General features: G+C 40.4%; 2 protein-coding genes across 2 annotated transcripts in view; both read left to right on the top strand.

Moving 5' to 3' along the window:
• Positions 1-2841, top strand: part of PTPRR (protein tyrosine phosphatase receptor type R) — a 124181-nt gene extending 121340 nt beyond the window's left edge. The window contains exon 14 of the mRNA XM_056846507.1: positions 2419-2841. Within this exon, the coding sequence (XP_056702485.1) occupies positions 2419-2512 (94 nt within the window). The 3' untranslated portion in view covers positions 2513-2841. The remainder of the gene's footprint in view (positions 1-2418) is intronic.
• Positions 2842-5374: 2533 nt separating this feature from the next.
• Positions 5375-12176, top strand: part of PTPRB (protein tyrosine phosphatase receptor type B) — a 78222-nt gene continuing 71420 nt past the window's right edge. Inside the window, exons 1-2 of the mRNA XM_056847185.1 lie at positions 5375-5459; positions 6849-7244. Coding sequence (XP_056703163.1) covers positions 5384-5459; positions 6849-7244 — 472 coding nt within the window. The 5' untranslated portion in view covers positions 5375-5383. The remainder of the gene's footprint in view (positions 5460-6848; positions 7245-12176) is intronic.

Below are 12176 nucleotides of genomic sequence, written 5' to 3'. Positions count from 1 at the left end.
AAATAAAAAGAAAACTGCAATGCTGTTTTTGGTCGCAGAGAAGGCATTTGAGAACGTGTCATGGTGCTTTCTCAAGAATACGATGAAGCAGATGGATTGTGGAGAATAGTTTCTAAACGCAGTAGATACTATTTATTCTTCACAGAAAGCCAGACTGTTAATAAACAGAATGTTGACAGCACAATTTGATATTGAAAAAGGTACAAGACAAGGTTGCCCCTGATCACCTTTACTATTCAACTTAGTAATGGAAGTATTGGCAAACAAAATAAGAATGGACCCAGAAATTCAAGGATTGAAATTTGAAGACCAAGAATACAAAATCAGAAGTTATGCAGATAATGTAGTATTAATGTGTCTAAAAACCTCTTTAAAAAACGCACCTTCCCACCTCCTCAAGGACCCCTTCTACAATGTAGGAGCCACTGTAGAGGAGGTATGTTAACCAGAAGACCACAGTTTTTGTATTGGAATATATGGGGCAGAAAGATCATCCTTCAGATATGTACTCCAACATAGAGCTCTGTAGTATTTTGTTACTCTCCTTGATAGTGCAGAATTATTTCACTACTGATTCAGCTTTTGCCCTCATAATATGGGTCTCCATTCCACAGCTCTGCAGAAACTCGGTGTGCTTTCACTGTGCCGTTTAACACATTAGAATCAGTATCTGACCTAGCCACCCTAGACTTTTATGGTCAAATTAAACAGAGCTGCCAGTGCTAAAATGACTCACGGCTGCAGAAATTTCTTCTGTGTCAGCTGGTGAGACAGGAAACCTGATAGGCGTTAGAAAAAGGACAGGAAAACCTGCACTCTGTACATGTGCTCTGAGGGTCACAACAGGTCACATATTTTGTATAAGAATGCAAATGCATTGACTTCAGGAGCCAGATTCTTACTTGCTTATACACCTTAAGAAGCACGTTGCTCATTCTAAATTAAACCAGGAGCTAAAGCTGTATGTGCTGTGAGTCATAGCTAACAAAATACAACTTGAAATGTTCATTGCAAAATATGTAGTTGTGCTTCAAATGCTACAGCCTTCCTGTAAATATAATAGATTTTTAAAAGCTGAATTCCTCTCCTATCCTTCTGTGAGCAAGGTAGATGAACTGTTGTTCTTACAAAGCAATAAATGAATTGTTATGATCAGAATTGCCTCATGAAAAACTAGTTAAAATGTGGAATATCTGCAGCACTGCTAAAAAAAAACAGACTTTGGCAATTCAACACAGGCAGAGAGTTTTAAAGTTGTAGAGCATGGAAAATGTCTGCCTATGTGTCAATGCAGGATAAACCCATATAAATGGCATATTCCAGAATGTATGTAATCTTTGTTGAAAGAACATAGAATATTTTGGGCTTTAGGCACCTACAAATCAAAATTTGATTTGTTCCTGAAAACATAGCAAGCCACTGTATAGACTGGACCACTCTTCAATGTGCTGTCAACAACACGTTTTGTACCAGTTGACTCTCCACAGTGTAGCCTAACAACATGTAACAGTTCCTTTTAATACTTCCCAAGTCTGCCAAAGGTCCTGAAAATCAGACCTGCCCTGCAAGTTCTGTGCTTAGAAATCTGTTCCAGTTGGTAATTGTGTAGCCCATTGGTATACACAAGTTATTACAATGGGGCAAATAGTGACTCCCCAGGGTCATTTCAGGACAGGAAAATAGCACGGGGGAGGCATAAGCCCCCTCTCCCCACATATCATGATCACAAGCCCAAACTTGGCCCCTGTGCACCTTGGAATTTTGTTACAAGCCCAGAATTTACAGTATACATTTGAGTGACAGGGTGTAGGATGGACCTGGGCAGGAGGAGAGAAAAATGGAAGAACAGAGAAAGCCTTGCTGTAGTCTATACTTTTGGTTACAAAGGCAGTAAGTCTGAAATAATCAACACCACTCACAACCTGGCCACTGCCAACCCACAACTCACCAGCACCAGACAGCAAATGAAGGCACATGCGAGCACAGTGTGGGTGAACCATGCTGGACCAAATCAATGACATGATCAGTTGGCATTGACATCTGGATTTATCTGCCTGTCATGCAAACTAGACCCACTGTCTAGTGTGGGAAGGTGAGCGCACAGGCCCTTCCCCTTCTTTGCTGCTCTGTGGTGATGGAATAATAACCTTTTAAAAAAAAACTATAGGGGAACTGAGAATAATTTTAGGAGTATACACATTTCTTGGGTCCATTGTCACCCCTGCACAAATGAGCTTTGCAGTTTTCAGAATATATAAACCTTGTTTGACCAGAAGTGAAAATGGGATGATGGGAGCCAGGGTGAGTACCTATCCCTCTCTCAAATTGCCTTCAGTTCTTTGAAAAATTTGTTGTCTAGCATCAGCCAGAAAATATCAGAAATTATTCCTTACCCTCTCTCCCTCCCCTTTTTTCCAGAGGTGGAATGGTCCAAACAAGTGAACAGTATGAATTTGTGCATCATGCATTGAGCTTGTATGAAAGCAGGCTGTCTGTGGAAGCCGTCCAGTGAAACCAAGGCGGAAGAACCAAATGTGTAATTTTCTTGAGGTAATTTGTTTCATTACCTACCAGCAGCTTCTTCAAGGAGTTTACAGCAGTCAAAGGAGAGGCAGCCAACTTGTTAAAAGAATGTGGCCGGGGTTTTTTAAAAGCGTAAAAGATTGATGGACCCTTGTCTTGAATGTATAGTGAGTTATCTGAAACAGTTATAATGAAGGTTAATGTACTGATGTTACATTTGGATTACACATATATACATCATGGAGGATTTATTACTGTATTAATGGAATATGCCACACTGAATGTACGTAACATTATGTATATGTGTTCTACAACAGTTGGACATGAGAAATGCCACTGAGGAGATGTGTATAAATGCTTTTCATGTTTGCAAAGTCTGTCTTGTGAATAGACTGTCAGATGTTCAGCTGTACCTGTTAAGTGCTATTACCTATTACACGGTAAACTTAATTCAGAGCCACTTGCGATTCTCATGACTGAATGCCTCAAGGGATTGGTGATTGGTTCAAAAGAAAACAAGCATTAAAAAACCATATTGGGAAAAAAATCCATTGTTTTTGAAACTAGTCAGAAATCAATTCGTATTTTATATGACAACTTACTCCAGTACATACTATGATATATTTCACATGTATAGAAAATTCTGTAAAACATTGTTGAGCACAATGGAGGCGATAAAAAGGGAACTTGTCCACTGCGAGCCCCATCGACACAAATGAAAGTTATGAAAGAAGTCTGCATTTCAGTGGGGCGCACTGTACCCTAATGAACTTTCTATTCATTTCAGTGGGGCTTGTGCAAGAGAATTTCCCAATGGATCAAATCCAGTGTCTGTTATTCAATGTTTATGCATTTATTCAGTACTGTTAATTGTCTTAGAAGCAACTTTTTGCTCGAGGACAGAACCCAGTGTATTTGTAAACTCAAGTGAGTAATTTTACTTTTGAAAAGAAACTTTGTAACATATTAAATGGTAAACATTTTAAGTATTTGCCAGTCTTTTCCTAAAGATTTCTGAGAGAGAGAGAGAGAGAGAGAGAGAGAGAGAGAGAGAGAGAGAGAGAGAGAGAGAGAGAGAGAGAGAGAGAGAGAAACACAAAGCCAAAGGCCAGATGAAAACTGAAGATTTCCCCCCTTATGGCAGTGATCTGTTTGCAAAGAAAAAGGGCACACCTCCTTTTGGCAAAAACTAAGCAAAATTAGCTGGGGGAGTGTCTGATCACAGGATCTAATGAGTTTTTAAAAGCAGCAATGTTATCTTTGCTTTAGAAAGGTAATAAACTTGATACAAAATATTTAAAGATTGTATTATTGTATTGTTTTTTTTCCACTGATGGTCATCAAAATTTACTTCTCTCATACACTGGTAGGCAAATGGTGCCTTATTCTCATGTTCCTGCTGGATCAGGTACAAATAGTCTGAGTCCTCCCCGCTCTTCCTAATGGTCGACACAGCAGATAGGAATGGATACTGCACTGATACAGACTGGGGGAACTTCCACAGTGACCCTTACCTAGCTAAGGAATATTCTCTGAGATATTGTCTGTTTCAACAGATAACTGCATTGGTGTCCAACACAAAATGTATCCATCTGCCCTCTGGATGTGCCCATTAAGAATGTAACATTATCTGCATACCTGAAGAAATGAACAGTACCTTCCAGATAAGAATGTTTCCGGGCCCAGCATTCAAGCCACTTTATAAGTGACACATGGGTGCATCTTGCATCTGAAAGACATGATGACAAAAGCACCTGCTTTCCAGAGAAGACTTGCCTAGAGCAGAAGCTCTAATGTGTGCAGCTGAGCTCTCAGAGATTAAGAGAGGCCACATGAAAGCTTTTCCATGAAGTTCTGGGTAACCCTGCCAGTCAGAACAGGACACACATGAAAATCTATGCTCAGTGTTAGCAACTCCACTTCTGGCTGGTTTCCTCATACAATGGCCAGAGATATGAAGATTTTATACTAATACTGACAGGATATGGTGATGTCCATTTGTTTGGATGGCTTTAAAAGGGGATTAGCTGAATTCATGGAAGTTAGATCCATCAATGGCTATTAGCCATGACAGATGTTTAGAACCTCCATGTTCAACGGCAGTAAACCCCAGGAATGCTAGTTGCTGGGAGAACTACCAAAAGGGTAGGTTTGGGCCTCTATGCTTCTCTTTGTGGGCCTTTGGGAGCATCTGGATGGCCACCGTGAAGACAGGATACTGGACTAGATGGACCGTTGGTCTAGTCCTGGGTTCTTATGTTTATCTTCCAATTCAAAGTAACTGGAATTAAACAAATCAACATTATTTGTACATAATGAAAGAGTGTTAAGGACCTTAGAATGTTTGCTCAAGAGTTGTCTTAATTCTTCTGATGTATGGATCTTGGAACATTCAAGGATGAGTTACATGTGGTATCTAATCACGTGGTATTCCTGGACGGTTTCATAGCATATCATTACAAATGCTAGTTATGTTTACAGGACAGCATAGTATATATTTACGTAGCTCAATCAAGAACACCTGCAGACACATAATGGTTTGCAGACAGGCAATTAAATGAAATTATAGTTCCTTTTCCCTAGCTAAATCTGCTGAGTTTTCAAAGATGTTTCAGTACTGTATTTGTTTTTAAAATGTATGTATCCCCCTTTTGCTTGGATTTTCCTAACTGAAACAGATATCCAGCACATACCAAAGCACCAGATGAAAGTACAAAGTGGTGTAAAACTCCCCAAAAACAGTTGAATAGAAGGAAGTGTTCGTCACTGACTTTTTCCTCCCGTGAAGGCACATTTCCTTCCTAGCCTTTGCTTCACTTATCTGGGGTATGCTTTTTTTTAAAAAAGGGAGAGAGAAGCAATGGGAGTTGCTAGAGGGAAAATGGAGACTTTATTTCACGTTCTAATTTCTACCTGCTTGGCCTTTGCAGTCTGCGGTAAGTACAATTCCTATTCAGTTACATGTTTGTTCCACATTGTGGCTGTGATTCCCTAGTGATCCTTGCAACTTCCCCATGATGCTGAGAATGACTTCAGATTATACAAGGAAAATAGAGGGATGGGCCAATCAAATACAAACTGCTTTAGCTTCCATTCAAAAAGAAAATAAACTTTCTTTTTAATATAGCATCAACCATCTTTGTTAAAAGGTCATCTCTCCGGACACTCCATTTTGTCCGAATCCATTTGGGGAGAGATTTTTTTTATTTTTTATTTTTTTGCCTTCCTGCCTGCTCTGTCAAAATTATACAACAGGCTTACAGATACTTTTTAGATAGAACCTGCTGTAATTCCTTGCTCCACAACCAAGAAGGGAAAGCAGGTACAGATATTTAAAGCTTTAGCTATTTAGCAAGGAATGGGATTTCTTACTAAACGTTCAAAAGGGTTATGCAACACAACAGGAATTAACGTTGAAATTGTCTTTGTTTTGTGGTGCACTATATTTAGGATCGGTTTTATTTGGGTGTTCATTCATGAGTTTTCCTGTTGTGGGCAATCTGGTTTTTATTGCAAAATAGTAATTAGAAACTTCAGTGCAATTAGAAGCATAAGTTATAGATATTGTCGAAGGCTTTCACGGTCAGAGTTCGTTGGTTCTTGTAGGTTATCCAGGCTGTGTGACCGTGGTCTTGGAATTTTCTTTCCTGACGTTTCGCCAGCAGCTGTGGCAGGCATCTTCAGAGGATAACCTACAAGAACCAATAAGTTATAGAGTTTATATCGGTAAATCCCTCAAATTTATATGCAACATGTGTAGTACAAACATACAGACTGAGAGAGGCACACAGATCTTGAAAAATATCCCTTTTCCAGTAAATGGCTTGCTTATTAGGGAACATTTTCAAAGGAATTGTAGTGTGGTGTATTGGTTAGTGTTGGGTTAGGATCTGGGAGAACCAGGTTCAAATCCCCACTCTGCCATGGAAGCTTCCTGGATGACCTTTGGGCAGTCACACATTGTCAGTCTAACCTACCTCACAGGGTGGTTGTGAAGATAAAATTCAGGAGAAGAAAATTATGTAAGCCACTTTGGGTCCCCATTGGGGAGAAAGGTGGAAAATGGATGAAATAATTAAATAAGACTTGCTGTAAAGTTGTGAAATAAAAGTAGCTACTTGTTTTCTCACCAAAGATCTTTGATTTTCAAACATCATTTTTGCACATCTGTGTATAGAACTGTGAAGGATGCCACAACAGAAAGATCCCATTAAAAGGAAAGGGTCATGGGTATGGTTTACTTAACGCTTGAATTGTGGTGGTGGTGTTATTTTGTAAAAGTTAATATACACTCTGTTCTATTTGCATGGGTTCTTCACCTTCAGGAGGGTTTCTGATTCTCCATGAGCGAAAACAGCAATGTATTTATGAAAGCCACACAATAGCACAAGTGGGAAACTGCAACTTCACCAATCTAAACCAGCATTGGAAATGGATGGATGAGAAGCTTCTTCATGTTAGATCTGGCCAGTGTTTGGCTATCACTAAGTCCTATGCTGCACATTCCCGCAGAGTGATCATTGTTAGCTGCTCTGAGTCGCCCAAGTGGACCTGTCATAGCAAGGAAGGGCTCCTTGAGGTGAAAAACAGCTCACTGTTCCTCCAGAAACAAGGCTCAAATGTAGTGGTGAGGATGGGTAGGAAGTACCCCCATAGTTGGATAAAATCTGATGTCAACAAGAAGGGACAGCCTATCCACGAAAACCTGTGCTCCACTAAAGGTAAGCAGCTTCTTTCAAGAAGCTTCCTGTGAGCTATCATACAGCAAACATGTGTCTTTCACTCACAGATGGTTGAAAAAACAATGACATTTAATTCATGGTAATGGATCTGGTGGAATGAAACCCCATTTGAGGTAACCTAAGAAAAATCATGTAGGGATCATTCATAATAACATGTATTCCTTCCATGTGTATTGATTTTTTGGCCTGCTGAATGTTTTCAGAGAGCATGTTCCTTCCTTCTGGCCCATAGTTCTATGGTATGTTGAGTTTCTGAATACATTTTTAATTTTATTGAGGATGGCAGGTGTGTATGTTTTGAGCAGTCTGTAAATAAGTGTAGGAATCATTCAGCACACTCTTCTTCACATATTTCATCACAGAAATTAGCACTCAGAAATTAGTCCTTCTATTTAAAAAAAATCAACAATGTTGCATTCTTTTCCTAACAAATTAGACTGCTCATTTATTTAGAGCCATATAGGGTGACGTTGACAGTATAAAGCATAGGTGGTCAGTCCTCAACCTTTCGCAGTCCAAGGTATGCAGTGACTGAAAAATGAGGTTGGGCTTTTTCTAATCATGGCATTTGGGTTCCGGTAGACCTGGTCACCATCTACTCATGTAATAGTTTTTAATGTTTTATGCATCACAATATGTAATAGCAAACACTGAAGGTAATCGGTAGGTCCATCATAACTATATTTTGTCATCTTAAATTTCTTTGATTGTATCTGTAACTTTTCTGTCACACACCCTTCTCAGCCTGCAATGTACAGATGTCCGAACCAGCAAGCCAGTGTGCTGTTGTGGTTAGTGTTGGACTAGGACTGGGAGACCCAGGTTCGAATCCCCCTCACCAGCCATAGTAGCTTGCTGGGTGACCTTGGATGTGTCACACACTCAACCTCACAAGGTTGATGTGAGGATAAAATGAAGGAGAGGAGAGAAAGGCAGAGTATACATGAAGTAAATAAACAAATATCTCTATAGTAAACATATGGAAATGTGTATGCATGCATTCTGCCACATTCATTTCAATATCAGGGAGAGGACTCACAAAGTGATGCACTACCGAGAACTGTCTGATATCACCGGGTACAGGACAGTCCCCATTTGAGCACAGCTCCATGTGCATAAGCGCCTCAGAAAAGTTTGTTCTTCTTCCATCCCAAAGAGAACTCTGTCATAACTATCAGTTGCCCCGGGGCAATATCCTGGACCTATTCACCAATCTGAGGATAACAAAGAGATCCTGGGAAGTTGCACTCACAAATGTTTTCTAAATCAGTGTCCTATTACATGTGTGTGTCTGTGTCTCTGTGGGTGTTTTCTTGTTCACATAAACTGGTCAGAATCTTAGAGTGTGATATAAATCTAATAAGTCAATAAATGTTACCCATTATGAACCTTACAACTAAAAATATGGGGAAATTACAATCCAGAAAACTAATACGGTAAAGCACAAAAAGCCTTCACCCATTTTGCTTGATTTTATCAGCATCATGCAAATATCAAGATTCAACTAACTGTGCAGATTCTAGGCAAAGATCAAGGAGTAATACTTGTTTACTGTTTGAACCAAATATTAATTAATTAGCTAAATTCTATACTCTGGGTTTGTGTATTTCACAGACTAGAAACCAAGAACCCCAATTCCACTGTTACCAATGCAATTTCCATCCTTACAGATTTATATTTTTATTTTAAAGCTGCCCTTAATAATATGGTGCCCATAATGCTACTGTAATTGTAGCATTAACATCATTTAGAAATTATACAAAAATGCTCAGTTCATTTCTGTAACACAGAATTGTTAGGGCACCAAGTTTGACATGAATCACTTTACTCATAAGTTGCATCCTCCCTTTTGTTTTGACTATAATCTTAACCAGACAAAACAGAGGATAAGCAAAAAGGACACAGCATGTGAGTTAAGTACAATGTGATAAGAAAGCATGGAAAGTATCTCCTAGAGACACAAGCCATGGCCTATTGAGCTCCATTTTGGATTCAAGCCATAAACCCAATGAGATGTCACATAAAAAGGCTTGAGTATTACTAATACGAGCTCTGACATCTTTGTTAACAGCTTCTCCTTGTGCTACATTCACAAACAATTTTTGAGCTCCCAAATATTTAAAGCAGCTTGAATATCAAATGATGTGGGAAGCTAGGGTTGCCAACCTCTGGGTGGTGGCTGGAGATCTCCCGCTATTACAACTGCTCTCCAGGCGACAAAGATCAGTTCACCTGGAGAAAATGGTCAATTAGGAAGGTGGACTCTATGGCATTATACCCCATTGAAGTCCCTCCTCCCAAAAAACCCCTCCCTTCTCAGGCTCCATCCCCAAAAACATCAGGTATCTTCCAACCCTGAGCTGGCAATCCTATGTGAAGCTGATATTTCCTTGTGGAAAAACAGCTACCCCCTTCACAATATATGGACTAGGATTGTGCAAAAAAAGAAGTAAATTTTGGGTTTATTGGGCCTGTTTTTTTTGGGGGGGGGGAACCCAAAATAAGCCGAATACCCATACTGGTAAATATGGATGTTTGGCATTATTTCCGGGTTTCCCCCCAAAATTCGGATCCATTATAGTGTATGGGGGGGAAATCAAAGCTCCTGTGGGGGCATTTTTGGAGGCAGATTTCCCAAATTTTCAGGGTAGCTTCAAGGGACTATCCTTGCATGAACCCCGAAGTTTGGTAAAGATTGGATCAGGGGTCCAATTTTATGGGGTCCCGAAAGGGTTGCCCCCTTCCTCCATAGAGAAGCATTGTAAACTTTATGGAGGAGGGAGTTTCACCAAACTTTGAAGTTCATGCAAGGAGAGTCCATTGAAGCTAGCCTGAAAATTTGGGACCTCCAAAAATGCCTCCCCTAGAGCTCATTAAAAAAATTCCTATAGGGGAAAGCCTGGGGAAAGCCAAAGCCGAACAAAAGCCAAATAAATATTTGGCTGATTCAGTGATCAGCTATCCGGCTTAGGCTTTATTCCTAGTTTTAATATTCAGCTGTAATTAAAGCCGAAAGAAGCCAAAAAGGCCTTTTTGGGGTTTATTTTCGATTGAGGCTTATCGATATGCACAACCCTAATATAGACTGGTTTCTCTGGAACTAAAAGTAATGGCCACTGATGATTGCAAAGTTCCAGCCCATCCCTCTCGTTCCAGATCAGGCCCTAAACTGTTCTGTTCCTATTGACTTTCTTCCCCATTTTCTCCTGTTCTTTTTTTTTAATCTACAAAAACTCCCAATACTTTACATTGAATGTACCAAGAGAGTGTGTGAAATATCCAAGCACAAAAATAAACTAAAATATTCATTTAAAAAGATTCCTTGTTTGGTCTCTAAACCAGGTATTCTAATGTTAATAAAATAATTCCAGTGGGTTGACACATCAAAGATGAAAGTAGGTTTTATTAACATCTGGGGTTGGACGACATGTCAAATGCATCCCATTTCATCAGCTAACCTTGGTGAAAGAGCAGATGAACATGAGAAGCTGCCATATGGGTACTGAACCTAAAATGAGCTTATATGCCGGATCCCCATAGCCATTTCACAGTTCTTCAACTGCACCACACAACTCCAAAAAATGTTTTCAGACTGAATACAGCATCCTGATTGTTTCAGCTTCCTTTAAAAAGGAAGAGTTTGTGGGGGGGGGGGAGAATGAGCTTGAAAATGTATGTCAAAGCCAACTGAAATCTCAGAAAACAGGTATGAGAAGTAGGGTTGCCAGCCTCCAGGTGTAGGGTTGCCAGATCTAGGTTGGGAAATACCTGGAGATTTTGGGAGTGGAGCAAGAAGAGGGTTGGGTTTGGGGAGGAACTTCAATGCCATAGAGTCCAATTGCCAAAGCGGCCAATTGCCAAAGTGGCCATTTTCTCTGGGTGAACTGATCTCTATCGGCTGGAGACCACTTGTAATAGCAGGAGATCTCCAGCTACTACCTGGAAGTTGGCTAATTTCCTGTTAAGGAAAAATATCCCAACACGCAGCCACTTCCAATTCTTTTGTTATTTTAATATTTTTCCCATGCTTAGTATCTCTTTAAATACCAGTTCACAAAGTTTTCATAACACGATTTACAATACTAAACCAGCCTCTATATACAACACGCTCTTATTTAATTGTTACTACCTGGAAGTTGGCAACCTATCCACCTGCCACATCTCAGAAGGCAAGGGAGTAGGGCTGTCAATTCGGTTCCATCCAATAAGAAAAACAGCTGAATTTTCCCCTATTCGGCGGTTTCTAGTTTGGATGAAGCTGAATTCAAAAAAGGCGGGAAAACGGCCAGCCGAATTTGGCGAGTTCAGGCTGACGCCGAATAAATTCAGGCAAATTCGGCAGCCCCGAATCAGCAGCATAACCGTCAGTTAGTTAGCAGCATTCTCCCGTGGCCAATGGTGGCCAAGTTGGGTCTTCTCCTGGGTCTTCTCCTTCCAGGCCAAGCTGGGTCTTCGGACCCCTCACCTAATCTTCACAAAACTTGGGGGTTCTTGCAAGAAGGGTCCCCTCAAGCTACACTGAAAGTTTGGGACCTCTACCTCCAAAAATGCCCCCCCGGAGCCGCGGAAAGGCGCAATTGTGTTTTTAATCCGAATTTTGCCGATATTTTTTTCCGACAGCCCTACAAGGGAGGGGACACACATGAAGAAATGCCTATGCTGAAGAATATAGTTTCCAGGCAGGATGCTGTATGGGATCCTAAATAGTCAGGTCCTAGATAGGGTTGCCAGCTCTAGGTCGGGAGATTTTGGGAGAAGAGGGCAGGGTGTGGATAGGGGAAGAACTTCAATGCCATAGAGTCCAATTGCCAAAGTGGCCATTTTCTCCAGGTAAAATCAGCTGGAGATCAGTTGTTATAATAACAGGAGATCTCCAGACACTACCTGGAGGTTGGCAATCCTAGTCCTAGG

The sequence above is a fragment of the Euleptes europaea genome, chromosome 3, assembly GCF_029931775.1.
Source record: "Euleptes europaea isolate rEulEur1 chromosome 3, rEulEur1.hap1, whole genome shotgun sequence".
NCBI lineage: Eukaryota > Metazoa > Chordata > Lepidosauria > Squamata > Sphaerodactylidae > Euleptes > Euleptes europaea.
The sequence above is the reverse complement of the archived record's forward strand: the minus strand, read 5'-3'. Positions and strand labels throughout refer to the sequence as shown.